We start from the raw sequence: 18,499 nt of genomic DNA, 5'->3' as shown, positions 1-18,499 counted from the left end.
CCCTACTGGGCCATTATTTGGCCATGAGGACCGGCCACGGCGATTTCAAGGCCTACCATGACCGTTTCAACCACCAGGATGCAAACACCTCGTGTGCCTGGTGCTGGAAGCGGACCTCCCCTGAGCACCCGGTGCACTGCCGCTATTCGCGGGCGGTGTGGAGAAACTGGCCGTGGCCTAATAACGACCGGCCGGCCGGGCCGCCAAATCGCGCCCAACGCTGGAAATTCTTCCAGACAAGCTTCGGGCAACCGAAAAGCTTTGAGGCGTTTTCGATAGCCACCAACTACTTCAGCGCCCGCCCCAGAGCGGCCCGCCAGCGCCCCGCGCGCCACGAACGCACTTTACGCCTAGGGACACCGATCGTAAACGACTCGAACTCTGACGAGGAATAGACTTACTGCCTTTTCACCCACACTTCACGGCACAAGCCGTCAGACGAACCCTCCGTGCACCTTAGGCACGGGGTCGCGTCAGTGAACTAACCCCCTAAGCAGGACCGGGCCCGAACCCGGTCAGGCACGATCCGCCTCTGCCCTCCTTGTTTTCCCCCTGTGTAAATAAAGAAGATAGAACGCGCGCCGAGATACCCCTCGGGAGGTTGCTAACGGCCGGCTAACAAGCCGGGCCGAGCCCGGCGTTAAATAATACTACTACTACTACTACTACTCTGGTGAGGCCATGACGACCAGCGCCCGGAGGGCGAAAATTCTTCAGCTGTTAAGCTTATTGGTGTGTTTGGGTGTGAATCGCTAACAAAGGTGGGTCTGACCCATGAATGGTGGAGGATGCTTGGTGGGGAGAAGGAAGATAGAGAACTTGCGGCGAGGAGGAATGCTCGACCATTAATAGGTAAATGTTGACATGGTCCAGTCTGCAGCTATTCAATTTCTTCGTTTATTATTAGCCTTTATTCGATGGGAAAAAATATATATAGCGTTGATCAGTCGTGAAAAAAATAGATTTTTATGTTCATTTAAAAAAAGGCTCCACAATTTCCCAGGTGCCCAAGGTAGTCAAAAGATATATTTACGTGGTAAAGTCAACACCAACTTGGATCTGCCGGTCAAAACAGGCCTTGCGCCACAGAAAATATCGACATTTCACATATTATTTATTTTTGGCTCGAGCCCCTTACTTTGCGAGTCAAAAGTAAAGCCACACTGGGCAATACCCAATCAAACCCCTCAGGGTATATTACAAGTCAGTTTATGAACTAGCATTCCCAATACCCAATCTGCTAGGTTAGGCAGCCAAATTAGGACGACAAAGCGCCCTCGCCGTGGATTTGCGTCACTATTTCTCGATGACAGAGACCGGAAAGTAAATTCGATCCAACTGCAGTTGGTGAAACTAGAGCGGTAATCATTCGATTCAGATCACACAATGACTTCGAGTCGGACTGTCGTCTGATTCAGAAGAATCAACCTCGCGATTCCCCCTTTTTTTCGAAAAGGGCTCCTCTTACACGATCCCGTCCCCGCTTCGTTTAACACGGCGCTCAAACACTGCTGCACCTTCAACTTGCATTATACTGCCTGACCATCCTCCCTCGACCGGTCTACGATCTCTTATGGGCTACAAGATGTTGCACCGCTTGCTCGAGTCAAGTTTTGTGCCTCTTGCCATAAGAGCGCAAAAAACGTCACGGGATCTCTATGCTGTCTAATTCAAACCTGTGATCAAGAAGGAGCAAAGAGGTGCCTGGGCCCTGGTGGTATGTATCCCTGGAGCGAATCCAAAGAGACAAGAGAAACGCATTTTATAGATGACCGCTCTTGCCGATCAGGTCGCAAATTGCTCAGCATTCGGCCCCAAGCCACGCTTCATCATCGCCGCGAACCAGGAGCGTGCTCAGCACGTCGCCCCGGAGGGGAGACAAGACGACTTGCGCATGCGGGCCCCATGCAAGCTTTGACCGTTGAACCGGCTAGGAAGATCCCAGGCCGCGTGACTTCTGAGTGTGTCACCCGTCAGCGCCGAGATACCGTGGACGACATCTTCAGTTTTGCACCTACAAACCCTGCCTGGTACGAGACACTATAGCTGGGTAATCAAAATGGGAATATTCCTAAAAAAAGGATTCCTTGGCCAGATACATCGCTATTCACCAAAAATCACCAATGAATCAATGTGTACTTGTACGCTGCATTTTCAATTAATCATTATTGGAAACATGTCATTCAACCCAGATACCGAGACTGCGACGCTTTCGCGCCGCCCGTTGAACATCTCGGGGATGTTTTCCAACTTTTTAGCCCCTGTACTTGACCGAAAAGATACCACGCTCGATGCTGTTGACCAGCAGGTATCCAGACTTAAAGTAGGGGTAGACGGACCAGGCGCCGTTGAAGGTGGCGCGGCCGCCGACGGAGTCGTCCTCGGGACGGACGTCGAAAAAGCCAGCCTCCTTGAAGCCGGCACCGGTGGGGTCCTTGGCAACAGAAGAGACGTCGACGATGCGCAGGCCGGATCCGTAGTTGCTCTGGTACGAAAGGCCGTTGATGACGTACTGGTTGTGGTCGATGGACTTGGCCGGGCTCTTGTAGACGCCGGTGAAGACGGGCTTGGCCAGGTTGGACACGTCGACGATGTAAGTGGTGGTCCTTTGGTCGGCGGCAGGACCGGTGCGCTCCTGCTCGTCGAGCTCGTCGTCCAAAAGCAGGTAGCGCATGTCGTCGGTCGCCAGCCAGCCCTGGTGGGTGTAGGTTGCGCCGTTGTACGGCGTCGTGGACAGCTGGACGGGGCGCGACCTGTTGGTCACGTCCACGATGGTGAGCGAGTCCTCGTTGTAGTTGAAGCAGATTTCGTGTCCGGTGTACTGGGTCATCGGGCCCTTGTAGATGACACACTGGGCATCGTGCACGTAGCCATCCTCGGCGACACAGCCGGCGTCCTGTGGCGAGAAAAAGAAAAGAATGTATTAGCCAAGAGCGTAAAATCACAGTTGTGGCATCATGACAAGGACGACGTACCTTGGGGCTGGCTGGGTTGGAAACGTCAACCATCCACAGACCACCACGGCACTTGGCGGAGCGGGAGGTTCCGACGGCGTAGATCATCTTGGTGTCCTCGTTGGCAACGATGTTATGGGAGCTACCAAAGCCGCTGAAGCGGGCGGTGAGGTCGCTGCTGATGCTAAAGACCTTGGGGCTGGTGACGGTCAGGAGCTTCTTGAGGTCGAAGATCTGGAGACCGTGGTTCGAAGCCTCGGAGCCAATGTAGACGTGATCACCGATGACCTTCATGTCACGCCACGACGACGAAACGGTCTGCGTGTCGAGACGGCCCACGTACTTGAGGGTGCCATCGGCCAGAACCTCGACGAAAGCGGATCCATCCGTCTGGCCGACGATACCGAACTCGCGACCGGTAGCAGAGGTCCAACCTAGAGGTGACGAAACACATGTTTAGCATTCATAAATTTCATGTAATGAGCGAATCTAGCCAGCGCCAACCCGAATCGTATGTACATACCCCAGACGTCGTTGCCCACGCGAGTGCGGCTGCCCATATCCTGGTGGCGCAGGAAACCCATGAGGTCGACGTTGTTGCAGGTGTACTCGCCGGCCTTGCCATTGACGCAGGGAGTGCCGGCGAGGCGGGCCTCGTAGCGGTCGAGGTCGAAGGCGCCCTGGTTCTCGTCCTCCTGGTGCTGGAGGATCTTTCTGTTCTTCAGCTCCTCCATGGAGACGGCGTTGGGGGAGGACGTGGCGCGGAGCGACTCGGCGCTGAACAAGGCCGCGTTGGCAGCCCTTTCCACCTTCTCGACGATGCCCGGGATGGCCAGGGCCGAGCCGGCGAGGGCCGTGAGGATGATGGAGGCGACACCGGTCTTCATGATGGGCAGTTGAGAAGCGAAGTGGGGAGGCTGCTGGGCTAACGAACGACGAGGGCTGGGGGGTTGAAGGGAGAGGTGAGAGTGCCGGTGACGAGCTTCAAGACTCCTTTATATATCCCGTCTTCCCCCCCGGCTTGCCCGGGTAACATTGAGATTGCATTCTGTAAGCCAAGAGTGTCGCGATTGATGGATTTCCACAAGATTCGGAACACTTGCTTCTACAGGAAGTTGCCATGGCGTACAAATCCCCACAGCCGGTAGATGCTCCTATTGTTTATTTCCTGATGTGATCCCCGATCCCGCCTTTCCCTGGAAAACTCACCTACCTAAATTGGCAGGTGAAATAGCGGCCAAGAGAAATATTATGCACTTGCAACCCTGATCAGTTCCACTGCCGCCCTGCCAAGTCGGTGCCAAGAGTATAGGTAAGGTAGTTCGGTAGTGATAGGACAGCAGAGTTGTAATTAATTGTGCATGCTTTTGTCATGCATCCGAGGAACCATACTATCTCCTTTTATCTCCCTTCTCTCTTGCCTAATGGGCTTGTGGATCAAGTCAACGAGCACCGCCCGTTCCAATAACCATCCCCTTTTTTACTCCACATTTCCCCACACGGCGATTTCGAAGCCAAACGCAATTGCGGACACGACATTCCCAAACGCGAAGGTAACAACATCGCTACGTCACCTCACCGCTCCAATGCCACCGTCTCAACGCGTATACTTCGTGTATCCTCACATCCGCGCGGACCCAGCACAAAAGCAACAAGGCGAATCGTACAAAAGAAAGTTCCGTTCGGGTGTACCAAATGGACCAGGTGCTGCGTGAAAACTTGCAGCAAGTATGCTCCGCATGAAGTTTGAAACTTTGAATTGTTAAGGTCTACCGGCTGCAGTGTCGTAGCTATCCCCTATGCTTCAGGTAGATCTTCAACAGCCCTCGGGTCTGTGTCTATCAACGGTTAAACTCCGCCACCAAAAAAGAAACTCCAGCTTTGGTTCAAACGAGCTTGGTTCCATGGATGGGCTACGCCATCTGACAGCCACATCAAAGTGTCGGCGCATTAGGTCAAGTGTCCATGTCCAGCCACTGCTCTGTGCCAGCCGGCATGGTTTCGCTGCCCATCACGTTCCTTTTGAATTCGCTCCCTCTGATGGAGCCAGCAACCAACGCTTGCCCAGCAGTCGTGTCCGACTCCCGACTCCTCTGTGCGAGATTGGGTGGCTCAATTTTCAGTAACTCAGCGGAGCGAAGGAACACCTGGTGAGAACGAACGAGCCCAAGAACTACGGGCATGAATTTCTTGTATGCATTTGCTCAAATCCGGAGTTTTGAGGCTAGAGTGGACGAGGGCTCTAGTGACTATGAGATGCTCAACGCCCCATGCATTGGGCTCTCGCGACTCCCTGCTCTGGTATCTCTGAAGACGTGCCATGGACGTCAGATTCTTAATATCCCATTGAATAGTGCTTCGATTTCCAGCATGCTACTTCCAACGCTTACTTAGTAATTTACCTCGACGAGCAGATACTTTGCTTGGATCTTCCGCAGGGTCTGTCCCATACCCGTCCTGTCTTGATTCAAGTCGGCAATATCCCAGCAGGCAGAAGCCGCTGAAGCACTGCCGGTGTTTTCTCGAAGATTTGTCGAGAGTTGCACACGATACGCTTTGTGTACCGGATCGGATCACCCCGTCATCAAACAATTGCTAAGAGTTATTTGAGTGGAATTATCATTTTGGGAAATCTTGTGGTGGTGGCAGAAAATACGATAAAAGAAAAAAGGATGAGCTACTGATAATGAAACTGCCACGTGGGCTGCGCAGTTTACAAAGAGCAAGCGTGGCGAGCGTCGGGACCAGTGAAATAAATAACAGGCATAAGTCTAGCCCCTATGATGTAACAGGCTGTTTGCACTCCTCTCGTCTGTTCAATTATCAACGCAAACAACCCAAAAACATGATAGGGAATGGTGACTGAGGGAGGCGCAGTGCTCGCCTATAATCAAAATGCGCAACTTGGCTGGTTCATAGTGGTACCATGGTGCCTATTTACCTCTTTTTGTATGGTCTCAACAACATACGACGCCATGGCCGAGAGACAGAAAATGATTGGTTGCCTGCATGGACGTTGGTCCGATGCCCCTCGTGTAATGTACACATATGCGGTGTTTACCAGCGACGATTTTCAACTGCCAAGCCAAAAAAGACGCTTGCACATTTGTGTGTTCCAAGACCGCAAGGCCCCCAAGAGCACGTTCGAGAGGAGACAGGTCCGCGCCCTTCCAGCCGTACTTGATCATTGCTCTTGGTCCTACTCCCCCAGAAACAGAACCAGACATGGCACCATTCTCAAAGCTCACCTCTGACTTCAACAAAAATGAACCGCGATTCCATCCTGCGCCACGTTACCGGCGTAGTGCGCTATCATGACCCAACCTTGGGCCGCGCAGCCGCCGTCCTACCCTCACCACTCATGCAGAAACCCGCAACAGCCAGATGGGATTTGGAAGTCAGTGCCACCGACGTCACCCAGCTCAAACTGGGTTTCGCCGGAAGCAATCAAGACCACAAGTGGACCATCGCCGCCAACGATCCCGACGACAACGGCCTTGTTCCGATTCACATTATCCAGAGAGGCTGGAACGCCGATCGTTATATTCTCCATCTGAAACCGGCAAGTGACGACAACGGCGCCAAGGTCCAGTCCGTCACTTGGGACTCGGCATAGGGCACGGGTGGAACCATGGCCGTTTCGGAGCAGCAGGCAAAAGAGGAGGCTTTCGTCTTGTGCAGGATCCACGCTGGTTCTGTATTCGAAAACCTTTCACTTTATGACATTTCGATATTTTGGGAGCAAAGCCCTGAATACCAAGAGGAAAAGAATGGAGAAAGCACATAGAGCTCAACCGTTGAGGGAGCGCTAGTGGCATTCCCCGGATGAATGAAGCTCTGTAAGACTCTTCTTTGTTGAGACGTGTTGGAGGCTTCAATTACTGTGGATATCAACTGATAACGGACGGAAGTCTCTCTTTAGCCACGTAATAACTTCCAAGGTCACGTTGATATCCTGACTATGCTGTCGATAATGCACTAGACTAGGTAATAAAGCCTTAATGCGGGATAAGGTGGTCTCTATTGATTTTATGAACCACCCATCTGCCTTGCACGCGCTGAATTTTAGAAAGGAAAGCTCGCTGAAAAGCAAGAACGACGATTGTGGATAGAAAGTCCGGCGCGAAGAGCAAAAGCATATGTAGTCTGTGCTGTAGATGGCGACATTTTTCGTAATGTAGAAGGAGCCTTTTTAGCAGCTACTTGGGGTACAGGTGCCACCATGCGCATAACCTTGCCTCGAAGCCGATCTGTGTCGGGAGCGTGTGCTGGTTGAACACCGAGCGGCGAGAGCGTCAGGGAGTGTTTCTCAGCACTCAGGGTATTGCATGCACATACAAGTTAAAAAAGTAATACCGGCCAATTTCCCCTTCATTTCGTAGGATTTCTTGAGAGACTCAGTATATCCTCTGCTATTGGACCATACAAACGCTTGCTACTGGTCTATGTCTGCGTGTTGTTGCCAGTGCCACAGTGTTTTACCCCTTATCGCACATTAGTGACAAGCGGGTGTTAGAGGATGCTTTAACAGTTTCTGGTCAGGTATTCTTTGAATAATCTTTCCCGACTTCCACTACACAAGGTTCGGTCGGATGCTAATCAAGCACTAATATTTCTCAAAACGGAAATATCACGGAGTGAGGTTGCCAGGGACCAGTGATTTTATGACCTTTTCATACAAGATTGCTTTGCAATGGTTCTCTCAACCATCCCAGTTTTCGTTTTCCCAATTTTCTGATAGAAAAGAAATCTGCCAGCTCAGCTCACAAACAGTACACCCCTAATCAGGATTTTCGTATGTTGTAATGCCCCCATAACCTTGGTCTGCCGTGACGTAGCCCCTAATTCCTGAGTATAGTGTTGAAGAGAATATCACTCTGATCCATAATATTTGACCAAACATCTGCAAGCCACGTACGTGTAGCTTCAAGACGTAGGGCCCGAAAAGCCGAGGATCGCCTTATTCAAGACGCATCTCCTCGACAGTGATACCGCCATCGCCGTTCTTGTCGTACCTGTGGAAAACAGCAGCGTCGTCAATTAGCAACACAGCTCCATCGTAACAACACATCCGAGCTAAGAAAGACGCGAGTTCAGCTTACTTTGCAAAATACTCCTTGAGCTCCTCAGAGTCCGGCTCGCCGGAAAAGTCCAGGAACTCGCCGTAGGTGAAAAAGCCCTTGCCGTCGAGGTCGACCTGGTTGAAGACTTTGACATCCTCGGCACGGCGCTCCTCAGCCGAGAGGCCGGCGACACTGGATCCTAAGGTACCCTCGACCATGTCCAATTTGGACGGTATCGACGACATCTCCTCGGCGCCCGGGGACCGGGCGCAGATGACATTCGCACCACCGGTCGCCCAGCAGATGGGCAGGTTGGCACCACAATTGTCCCTGCAGCCTGTTCACGCGCAGAGTTAGTAGGATGAAAACGATTTTTGATTTTCTGGGATTCTGGGTTTCTGTGTGTAGGTGGAAGGGGATATGAGGGGAGGCTGTCCCGACGTACCGCCATCGCAGTTGCAGCAAAAGATGTTGCATTTGCCCTTGCCGCAGCACGAGGTGATTCCCTTTTGCTTGCAACAAGCAAGTGCGGCGGGGACCGCAGTGAGGATGAGGACGGCGGCTGTGGCGAACTTCATTTTTTTGGTAGGGTGCTGCGTGTACAAAAGGACGTCGTGAGGGTTTATGGGCTAGTGTAAAGTATCAATGTAAAGGGTTTGAAGTGTGAATCGTGCATCTCCTTGATTGTTGTGCAAAGACGGACTATGAGAAGAAGGTCTTGGTTTGGGGTCGTCTTTTATAATATTTTTCTGGATGTTGCTATGATCCAGTCTCTCTTGAACCGTGCCATTGTCTTTCCCTCAGCCGACAGACTTGTCCCTGATCTCGTGCTTCACATTCCAAGTCCCAGAACGTGAAGCATTAGATCGGATCATTGTTCTGCCCCTAACAAGCCACGCAAATGTCACCCTGCCGGGGATTAATTCAGCTGCCTAGCACAAGCGAGCCCTATCTCGCTAGCCCTATTTCGCCAGCCCTGCAAGGTGTTGTCAAGCAAAACGAACCCACGGTTCGGGGCCTCCCCACATAAGCGGCGACGGGGGCCCGGGCCATACGCATCTTGGCACCATTTATACGCCAGCCCACCTTTGAACCAATCATTCTGTCATCAAACTCTGGCCAATCAATGGCAAGTTGGGAGCGTCTCTGTCTCGCCAGCGTCTCCACAGCCCGCTGCTCGCACGGCAGTGGGCCCTCGCCAAATTCTTTTTGCGGCAAGAATGTAGGCACAGATGGATTGTTTTTTTGCCATGTGTCGTCTGTGATTGCACGGGTAACGAAGGTCCGCAGAAACTCGTGGCATCAGCCCTGAACGCATGGGGCAAATGAACCCTACCATGGGCGAGAGAAGGCGGGAGCCGAGAAATGTGAATTGCTATACGCCCCATCTCGCGCTAGGAGTAATGCAATTGACTCCAGTCAGGTTGAATTCACAGAGAGCCAAATGGCGAATTGTCTTTCTCGACAGTAACGTTACCACTGCACCCAGGGCGGTGGATTCTGTCACTTGGTTGAGCCCGCTGCAAGGGGCGGTAACGACCTCATGCTGAAAATAAACGAGTGCAGGCCGATAACGGCCTGACCGCGTGTCACGGACGTTGAAGTTTTGAGTGGCTGGTCAACTGCTAGTTATTACAAGTCGCCCGGGGCCTCTAGGAGGTTTGGTGCCTGACGACAAATAATGATAAAGCCAAGGCGTATGTTTGCAGTGGAACAATGCTAATAACGTTGCAATTAGGCTGGATCTAATAAAGCATCTGCCAAGGCATTCTTCACACAAGGGCCAGTATAATGAAACGTTATCAGTCTGACTTTGGCATCCGATTAGGAGGCTGTTCTGTGCAAGGCTGCAGAGACTGGATTATCTGGTGAAAAGCTGCGGTGGGGATTGAAGATGTCGAAAAGGCCGGAGGGCGCTTGTCTATAATGTCAATAAATCCGGATTGCCACAGGTCGCCGATATTCGGAGCACGCCGAGGTGCGTAACTCCAGTTCGGGGTAAGAGATTGGTAAGTGACCATATACTGTCGTTACTGGGGTGAAAAGGATGGCGGATCAATTTCCGAGGCGACATCTTTCATATTTTAGTCTCATATGATGTGCCAAGTGACAATGGTTTCTGCGCCAGCATCTTATTTGTCAGGCCCAAGCTAACCGAGAGTTTCTCACACAATCGGGTGGTCTGAAGAGGCCTAGATGAGATTTGATTTCTTGACCGCAAGGAAACCTTGGCTTCCAATGTTGAGGTGACTGTCTCAAGCCTCGGCAGTGTTAGGCGATGCCTCCAAGAAGATAGATCCAGTTTATCGACACATACGACGATTCCAACAGCTCCTTCCTCTGTTGCCTTCGGTCACCCTAGCATGTACCGAGAAACAGCCCAGTCGTTTGTTGTCTTGTGCTTCAACATATTGTTTCACAGTGTTCAACAACTCCTGATTCTTAACTCTGCTTTTCGATGAGGAAACCCCGAGTGTACACAACGCAAAGCTGCTCTGAACATCAAGTTCAACCAACTGCCATATTTCAAACATTGTTTCGAGTAGCAAACGCATCCGCCAAAGCCCCGTCCTCTCCATTCATTCCCGACTACCTCGCCGGCCCAGAATCCGATGTGCCGGAATATGTCTGTTGCAGAGCTGCCGGCCCATCAACGGAGCCGTTCAACCCCAACGCTACCGCCGTAGACGCAGGGGAGTAGACGGGGCTATCCAGGCTCGGAAACTTGTCGACCCCGAGTCCGCTGCGCCAATCTTGTACACGGACGGCCGGGAGCGTGAAACCGGCAGCGATGGTGCCCAAAAAGGCCCATATCGTAGGGATGCGCGAAACCAGCGGGGCGGGTTCGCCCTTGCTGTCTGCACCGGGCGGCCACGGCTCCAACGACGCCGGGGCCACGCTGCCCACGAGCAACCACACGAAGACGCCGACGAAGCACGCAAGATTCGCAACGGTCCACGCGCGATTGACCTCGACGTTGCGCGCTTTTAGCGACCGGTACGCGGTCAGCAGCTCCGCAATGAGCAGTACGAACGCGATGATGTTGGCGGTCTGCGGGAGCGATTCGACAAAGGGCGACAGGAACAAAATCCCGGCAAAGGTGAACATGGTGCGGATGGACGCTATCGCAAAATAGCCGAGCACGGTTTGGTTGGCAGCGTGCCCTTGGCTCCAGCCGTCTACGACTGTTGGCGAGACGGGCCAGGACGACGACTGCGGCTGAGGTGGCCAGGCTGGTGGTGCAATTGTAGGCAATATCGATCGCCCGGACATGGTGATGGGATGATTTGATGTCGGTACCAAAAGTTGTTGTGCGTGCGAGTAAGTTTTGGTCGTGCTACTGAGGAAAACTGGAAACGGTGGGTAAAAAGAAGAACTGGCGATCCATGGGGATTTTTAAGCAGATCCTGGAACAGGCAGCCACACGTAAGCAGCGGCTGAATGCCATACGGTCCATACGAGGGCGGCGCAGTCGACCGGTCTGCCAAAATGCCACTCTATTGGCCGTCTAGACATTGCATCTTTGCCAGTGCTGCAGTTCCTAAATAAGCCCCTCTTTGTGGGGGCCATATCGACCAGAGCCAGACCTATAGCAAATAGAGAGTTTCAATGTCAAGACAAAAAGTGGAGCGGACATGAGTAGAGCCACACGCCAGTTGCGGCATCATCCGTCGTAGTCTCAAGGATCATGAATGACGACCGCACCGAGATGAATTGTGAAGTAGTCAAATGAAGCAATGCTCTGCTACCGGTGCCAGCGATTCAGCTTACACAAATTAACGCGTCTTCGTCAGCAAACCGGTACCTATCCACTGACGCACGCCCACCAGGGCGCCAAGGCTGGATGCTCCTTTTGTTCTCTGCTGGAGCAACCTGTCGACAAAAGCCAGCAGCACTATGAATCCGAGAGGCGGATGCGAATCTACCTCGAATGCCAGATTGATCTGTCCCAGAACTCGTACGGCGAGCGCCTCTCGCTGCCGGCTGGCCAGTCTTCCCGGCGCGATGAGTTTTCCCTCGAGGCTCGTCAACCTTTCGACGGCCAAGCACCAGCCCGAGCGTCTCTGGTGGATGTAATCATGTCCATATCCCATGGTTACTTCTCGACAATAGGCGGCAAAAACTACATCTTGACTGACAAGGTTCGGTTGAGTGAGCACAACTTGACCACGGTAGAGTTGAATCAGTTTGTAAATGTCGCAAGCAAGCAGTTGCAGGTCCAACTGAACAGGCCATGTAAGGCTTTGTAGTTTTTGTCTTTATGATAGGCTGCTCGAGAACTTCATATGCAACAAAAGTTCGAGCATCCACATTATGGCCGTGGTATTTACAAGACTAGCACATGGTCGGCTTTGCCATTACACACTCCTCTGAAATGGTGACCTCTACATCCTAGCTGCCGGATCGAAGGCCACTGGTTTACTACACAAGCAGAAACGCCACACCAGATTTTTGAGTTCCAATCTATCATGTCCATACAAATGATTAACATAAAAGCACGTGCGCATGGAACCTCCTTTCGGCGAGGGACCCATCAGTTTTTTTTTTTTTTAAAAAAAAAAAAGAAAAAAAAGTCTACTTGGCTCTTATTTGATCTATCAATAAACACAAGTTCGGAATGCCCGATTGAACTATGGAAAAAATATTACCCAGTTTGTTTGCATACCAAGCAGTCCAAGCTACAGTAGTATCTTCAATCCAACTCTTTTCAACAGGTTTTCCCCAACAGTTATTCATCCTATTCCCTTTTCCCCCTCGTTTTTGTTCTCCTTCCAACATACCTATACAACTATGCGCCATCCAGTATTTACCGCTTTTGTCTGTGCCGTTTGTGCCGTTCTCGCAGTTCCTGCTTGGGCCACTTTACATAGCGAGAATGCCCTCTCGACGGATGTGATAATCCCCAATCAACATCACGTAAGCCCAAGAACTAATTTGCTCCTGGTTTCAACATCTATTTCTTGTGGGGCCATCTGCATATTAGAAGATATCATCCTCGCAAGTCAAAGTTTTGTTCATGGCTCAAGACTAACCAAATCGCTACCAAGATTACTGGCAGAGATGTTACCGCTCATGGTCTATCACTTTTATCCAAGCGAGCCTCTGTTGCTAACACTTGTAATGATGTGCAAAGAGCAACGCTACTAACAGCCATGCATAGGTGAATTTATACCAGCCGTTTTGAGACACCATCTTGTAATTCTACTGACCAAGCCCTTGTCTTTTCCCAGCTGCATGGAATTGGCTCAGCTCGCCTACTACGCCGCTGGATACCAAGGCGAACGGGGTGCCAAGAGGCGCGAGTATTTCGGAACCGACAACCCTGCAGACATTGCAGTGATTCAACAAGTATATGCAAACGTTTACGAGGCGTGTAATCCAACAAAAAGAAAGACAATTGAGATCCATTGCGAAGACCTGGCGAATAGGTGTACGAATAAAAAGGGCAAGGCTCTTGGTTACTGCTATTCGCACAAATATGAGGAGAAAGTTGTGCTTTGTCCTCTCTTCTTCAAGCGGCCAGTCAGGGATGACGGCGCTGGTAAGACGAGATGGCAAATGCAGGATGTTCTTCTTCTACACGAGATGACTCATCTTGCCTCCAGTAAGTGAATCCTTGGGCAGATTACGAACAACTCCCATCTTGGTCAACAGTCGGGTCCGGAATGCTTACCAGTTGCCTTGAAAACGATAGTCAAACTGACTGCGGACTATGGCTTTCATGATCATGAAGATCTCAGGAAGTAAGTGTCACAATCGTAGGGCGAGTTCACAGCCTTCTAATGTTAACCGTTTCAACGTCAACTACAGGCTGAGTAGGAAGCAGAAGCTCAACCACGCCAACACTTATGCCTATTTCGCTCACTGTGTCAGGGCAGGCTGTTAAAATTACAAATCGCGGGGACATCCTATCGACGTAGCAGGGGTTGATAGCCGGGTGGTGAAATGGGCTCAAGGGGCACCGGCCAAGCCGAACGAGACTTTTACTCACTTGGCATTGGTTAGATTGATTTCGTGGATTGCTAAATTTGTGTTTTAACTTTTCAGCAAGGAGGAATTGCAAAATTATCTGGGTATCCTTGGCTTGGAACGCAACTCACATGGATTTCTGACAGCCTTGCGGGTGGGAGTAGTCTGTGTTTGTTTTTAAACTTGGTTAACGTTGGGCTCCACATCTCCGACCCCCCTAAAGTCCGGCCCCCTTGAAAAATGTAACGACGAAATACCCCTTTTATAAACCGATTTAAATGTAAAACTATCAACGCACAATAATACAATCATTGTCAGGCTCTCCCGGTTCGCTAACCTCTTCTCCATCGTTCAAAGCTTCTAAACAGTCCCTATTATTTTCCTGTGCTTCATAAACGTTTTTTTTGCTGACCAAAAGCTCGTTGGGATCCGGAATTACCCTTTTCCTTTTGACCGGCCGTACCGCCTCCAATTTTGCGTTTAACAAACTGATTTTTTGCTGAGCTTCAGCCAATAAGATATCCTTGGTTTCGAAGCTTTTTTGGACTTTTGCAAACAAAAGCCGTGAAGTGGCGTTACTTTTTTCGGACCGGGAAATTTCCTGTAGTTGAAGTCGAATATCTCGGGTCGTTTTAGGGGTTTTCCAAATAAGTAAAGACTGGTCGTTAATTTTTTGGGTTGGGCTTTCCGGTGTTTTATCCCTTTGGAAGCCGTTATTTTTACCTTTTTCGACGTTGGCGTTGCTATTTTCTAACAAAAAAGGGTTTAAAAGTGGTTTTGCCAAGTTCACCGGCCATAACCCCGTCGTACGCCAACCAGATTGAATGGTTTTTGCTATAAATGCTTTTGATCTGGCTTTTCGATAGCAAAGTAGAAAGTTTCGTTTCCCAACAACCGTTGAACAGCAAAACTGGTTTACAAATCCCAGGTGACGTCGATAAGCTTCCTTTAACGGCCCAAAAACCGATAAATCCAACGGTTGAAGAACGTGTGACGAATGAGGGGGTAAATATAGGAGTTGAATATTGTTTTGCAAGCAAAGAAGCATAAATTCGTCCGTTATATGTGATCCATGGCCATCCAGAACTAATAACCGCTTTTCAGGGGTTAAAGGTTGGGTATACGGAATAAACACCTTTTTTAACCATTCGATACCTGTTTCATTATTTGTCCACCCGTTTTCGGTTGCATGAAATTGCCAGGTATCGAAAGGACTTAAATCAGCTGGAAACCATTGTTGCTGTACGTTTTTCCCCTTAAATATAACGAGGGGAGGTATAACAGCCCCCGTAGCTGATACACATTCGATTATGCTCGTCCAACCCCGCGTTCCAGGCTCTTTTCGCTGTAATGGCCGGATTTTATTACGCCCTAACACCAGGCCATTAGATCCTTTGCCTTCCATTATACCTGTTTCGTCCATATTCCAACGGTTGGCCGGTTTTATAGTATCGACAACGGGATTTTTCAAATAGGACCACCAAGATTTAATTACCTCGGTTGTAGCCCCATTAACCCGGGCATTTTCTATTCGCCGGGGTCTTTGGGTTTTCAAAATTGGATATCGGGCTATAAAACGGCTAACCCAATGTTTCCCAAGGCTTTTTCTTTCTCCGGCGGCCTGAAGAATTCGTTCCGCAAAATAGCGTAGTTCTTGATGCGTTGGCGGAAGGCCTAACGCGGCCTGCGCAAGTACCCAATCTGCCAAATAGGTTTCCTGCTCCTGTGAAAGCCTTTGACAAAATCTTTTCGCTTGTTGAATTGACTGGGCCCCCTTTAAACGATCGTGAAGGGTACTCCGAGGAATACCCCATTTTTGCGAGGTTTTGTGAACTGATTTGCCATTTCTTATGTCAGAAATGGCAGCAAGAAGCTGATTTTCAGTGTACTGTTTCATTGGAAAGTTTGGAGCAAGAATCTTCAAAAATCAAGTTCTAAAGTGAAAAATTCGTCTAGATATTTATAAAATAAAACAAAGGGTTGATGTGGCTGAGTAGATATTTTTAGGGGCCGGACTTTAGGGGGGTCGGAGATGTGGAGCCCAACGTTAAAATTTAGAAAACTAATGACAGTGTCGGTCGGATAAAGACACGAGACCGTACCAAAATCACCACTTGCAAACCCGTTTTCTCTTTGTTTCTTTTTGAGATCAAATGTTCTGCTGGTAATAACAAGTGGCTGATCAATCTGTATTATCCTGTTTCCTTGTGCTCATTGAGATAAAGAACGCTGTTGATTTTGAATATCAATGGATCCCTGGGAGCTGTGCACCGTCGGTAAGCACGATCGGGAGCTCTGTTTGCATAAGATTTTGCGACTCGTCTCCATGGATATTCCCGCATCGTTTCGGTGCACTGGGATCCGCAATTCTGACCCCTGATTCGTCACATATCTCCGGGAAATGCGACTGCTTGGTGGGATGCTTTTAACACAAGCACCATTCTCTTGCCGTTAAATATAGTTCATCAACATTGTTTGGAGAAAGGGTACAAGGCGAAAGCAGATTGACGCTCGCTGCAACGGCGACTTTGGAAGCTCCTGAGCGGAGGGCCTGGACAGCCTGGTGGATGGCAACGAGCGACGAAGCGCATGCCGTATCTATCGTCATGCTCGCGCCGCCAGTCAAATAGAGATTCGTTCCCGCTTCTCTTGCCGTACCGGTTTATCAAGTCCGCTTTTTTGGAATAGGACCGTGTTTGGATAAAAGACGAGGGAAATACCTGATGGGGCTTCTCGATTCATGTACAAATACAGGGTAACTTTGAGTATTTTTTGAGTATACAACCCCTGGTATACACATCCGGGAGATGTGCGCATATGATTACCATTCACTTGCGGTACTCCAGAAGATCTTTCAAACCTTACCACACCCCAGGCAGTCGTAGCTTTGACATGCAACTATTTTATTCAACTTTGGTCAACGTTACTATAATCATCCTTGGCCCACATCCTCTATGTTATCTGAGGCTTTTTCATCAGCTACCTTTGTGGACCTGGCGATCATACACTCAAGGGAATCCCTGAACCAGTCGTGCAGCTGACGGGCTGGCCCGCTAAACTACTTTTTCTAAGAGGGCCCACAACGAACAGCGCCCGAGTACTCGAAGATGCTTTTTCAAACCCAGAATGCCACGTACAGAAGAGAAACGGTGCGTCTATAAACACCCGGAATTGTTCTTGACACTTGTATTTATGCAGCAATGTCATCGTAAGACCTGCACAAATCGCACGGTCACATCCGAACTCCACTAGTCATAGGGTGACAGTTTGACTGGAGACTGCAACGGAGATCTGAAAATGCCTTCCTCTGCTGACAAGTCATTCCCCATTTCGGGAATTATTCGAAATAGTAATTTTAACTTGCATCCTTCTTCAAATCAAGATTTGAATTAAATGCGAGTATCTTTGTATGTTAAAATCTATAAATAGGCTTAAAGAAATTATCCTAAAAAGTTTTGGAAAGCATGTCAAAGAGTTTTATTACTTTCAAGATTGTTAATGTACAGGATAATGCGCAAATACATCGGGATGGGCCGGACCAGGGTACCAATGTTACTATTTATATAATAATTGTTAAATATGCTCCCTGGAGACAATCACCATATAAGGTTGGAAACCGAAGAAAACAAAATATATCTTTGAGGATAATATATATAATGATATGGAATTCCCTCTCTTATTGACACAGGTGCTTTAACTCAATGGCTAAGCTTCACCAAGCTTTATTCCTTGTTATCGAATAATTTTATAAGTTCTTTTCAAGCAGATATTATCACAATGCAAGCTCTTATAAAGGCCTTTCTTATCAATGTTGGCATTGCTCTAACCGCTTCGGCCATTTGCCCAAACTACCCTCCCAGTTGCGCCCTTCTCGCGGAAGGTGCAGGTCCGACACATCCCTCGAACAGTCTTGTATCGAAAAAACCCACCATCTTTGCCCGGGGAAACAAAGATGTTTTATTTTTCTCTGTCGACCTGCCCCCGCAAATGGTTATCGACACTCTCGAAAACACGTTCAAAAATAGCGCGCCAGAAATTGCCCGAGTATACAAAAACCTCAAGCAGCAAGGACGAGTTTATCGGAACTTTCATGTCACGTTGATGCACAAGTCGGATGCGAATGCAAGTCCGGCAAATATGCAGCTTTGGTCGACTTACACGCAAATGGTTAGAGCACAAAGCAACACAAAGGCGGAGGGTACTTCAAGTCGGCTTTTGGGTATTTGTGATGTGCGGCTCAAACGAATTGTGTTTAACGATAGAGTTATGGCGATAGTCGTAACGTTGAACGACTGGAACAACCAATGGAAATCGACGAATGCGATTCCGCATATCACAATCGGAACTAGGGATCGGTCGGTACCGCCGAAAGAAAGCAATACTTTGTTACATCTTTGGGCTGAGGGGGAGTATAATCACCAGCAGGATACTATTCGTGAAATAGCTATTCCAACTTCACCTGTAATTGAAGGTGAAGTAAAAGCCATTTTCGAGAAAGTTTAAGATATATTT

General features: G+C 49.5%; 8 protein-coding genes across 8 annotated transcripts; 5 read left to right on the top strand and 3 right to left on the bottom strand.

Moving 5' to 3' along the window:
- Positions 1-2,254: 2,254 nt before the first annotated feature.
- Positions 2,255-3,841, bottom strand: MGG_12068 (uncharacterized protein; the record flags this gene model as incomplete). The annotated part of the gene is made up of 3 exons (XM_003720044.1): positions 2,255-2,896; positions 2,976-3,388; positions 3,478-3,841. 3 exons carry the CDS (start codon positions 3,839-3,841, stop codon positions 2,255-2,257), a joined length of 1,419 nt encoding a protein of 472 aa, XP_003720092.1.
- Positions 3,842-6,219: 2,378 nt separating this feature from the next.
- Positions 6,220-6,570, top strand: MGG_03805 (uncharacterized protein; the record flags this gene model as incomplete). Its single annotated transcript, XM_003720043.1, has 1 exon — positions 6,220-6,570. One exon carries the CDS (start codon positions 6,220-6,222, stop codon positions 6,568-6,570), a length of 351 nt encoding a protein of 116 aa, XP_003720091.1.
- Positions 6,571-7,585: 1,015 nt separating this feature from the next.
- Positions 7,586-8,692, bottom strand: MGG_03806 (uncharacterized protein). Its single transcript, XM_003720042.1, has 3 exons — positions 8,463-8,692; positions 8,057-8,354; positions 7,586-7,969 (listed from the first exon to the last, which is right to left on the bottom strand). The coding sequence occupies exons 1-3, from the start codon at positions 8,593-8,595 to the stop codon at positions 7,915-7,917; spliced, it is 486 nt and encodes a 161-aa protein (XP_003720090.1). The 5' UTR covers positions 8,596-8,692; the 3' UTR covers positions 7,586-7,914.
- Positions 8,693-9,711: 1,019 nt separating this feature from the next.
- MGG_03807 (uncharacterized protein) lies at positions 9,712-11,352 on the bottom strand. Its single transcript, XM_003720041.1, has one exon. It carries the CDS (start codon positions 11,288-11,290, stop codon positions 10,607-10,609), a length of 684 nt encoding a protein of 227 aa, XP_003720089.1. The 5' UTR covers positions 11,291-11,352; the 3' UTR covers positions 9,712-10,606.
- Positions 11,353-11,754: 402 nt separating this feature from the next.
- Positions 11,755-12,267, top strand: MGG_12069 (uncharacterized protein; the record flags this gene model as incomplete). Its single annotated transcript, XM_003720040.1, has 1 exon — positions 11,755-12,267. The coding sequence occupies one exon, from the start codon at positions 11,755-11,757 to the stop codon at positions 12,265-12,267; it is 513 nt and encodes a 170-aa protein (XP_003720088.1).
- A 903-nt stretch (positions 12,268-13,170) lies between these two features.
- Positions 13,171-13,904, top strand: MGG_03808 (uncharacterized protein; the record flags this gene model as incomplete). Its single annotated transcript, XM_003720039.1, has 4 exons — positions 13,171-13,178; positions 13,249-13,622; positions 13,713-13,761; positions 13,829-13,904. 4 exons carry the CDS (start codon positions 13,171-13,173, stop codon positions 13,902-13,904), a joined length of 507 nt encoding a protein of 168 aa, XP_003720087.1.
- A 2,331-nt stretch (positions 13,905-16,235) lies between these two features.
- On the top strand, positions 16,236-16,617 carry MGG_17749 (uncharacterized protein; the record flags this gene model as incomplete). The annotated part of the gene is made up of 2 exons (XM_003720038.1): positions 16,236-16,263; positions 16,469-16,617. The coding sequence occupies 2 exons, from the start codon at positions 16,236-16,238 to the stop codon at positions 16,615-16,617; spliced, it is 177 nt and encodes a 58-aa protein (XP_003720086.1).
- Positions 16,618-17,935: 1,318 nt separating this feature from the next.
- On the top strand, positions 17,936-18,490 carry MGG_17748 (uncharacterized protein; the record flags this gene model as incomplete). The annotated part of the gene is made up of 1 exon (XM_003720037.1): positions 17,936-18,490. A coding segment is annotated over one exon (555 nt), but the record flags the coding sequence as incomplete, so codon positions are not given.
- Between the last annotated feature and the right edge of the window lie 9 nt (positions 18,491-18,499).

This window comes from Pyricularia oryzae, chromosome 6, assembly GCF_000002495.2.
Source record: "Pyricularia oryzae 70-15 chromosome 6, whole genome shotgun sequence".
NCBI lineage: Eukaryota > Fungi > Ascomycota > Sordariomycetes > Magnaporthales > Pyriculariaceae > Pyricularia > Pyricularia oryzae.
Note: the sequence above shows the minus strand (reverse complement) of the source record. Positions and strands in the feature narration are given on the sequence as shown.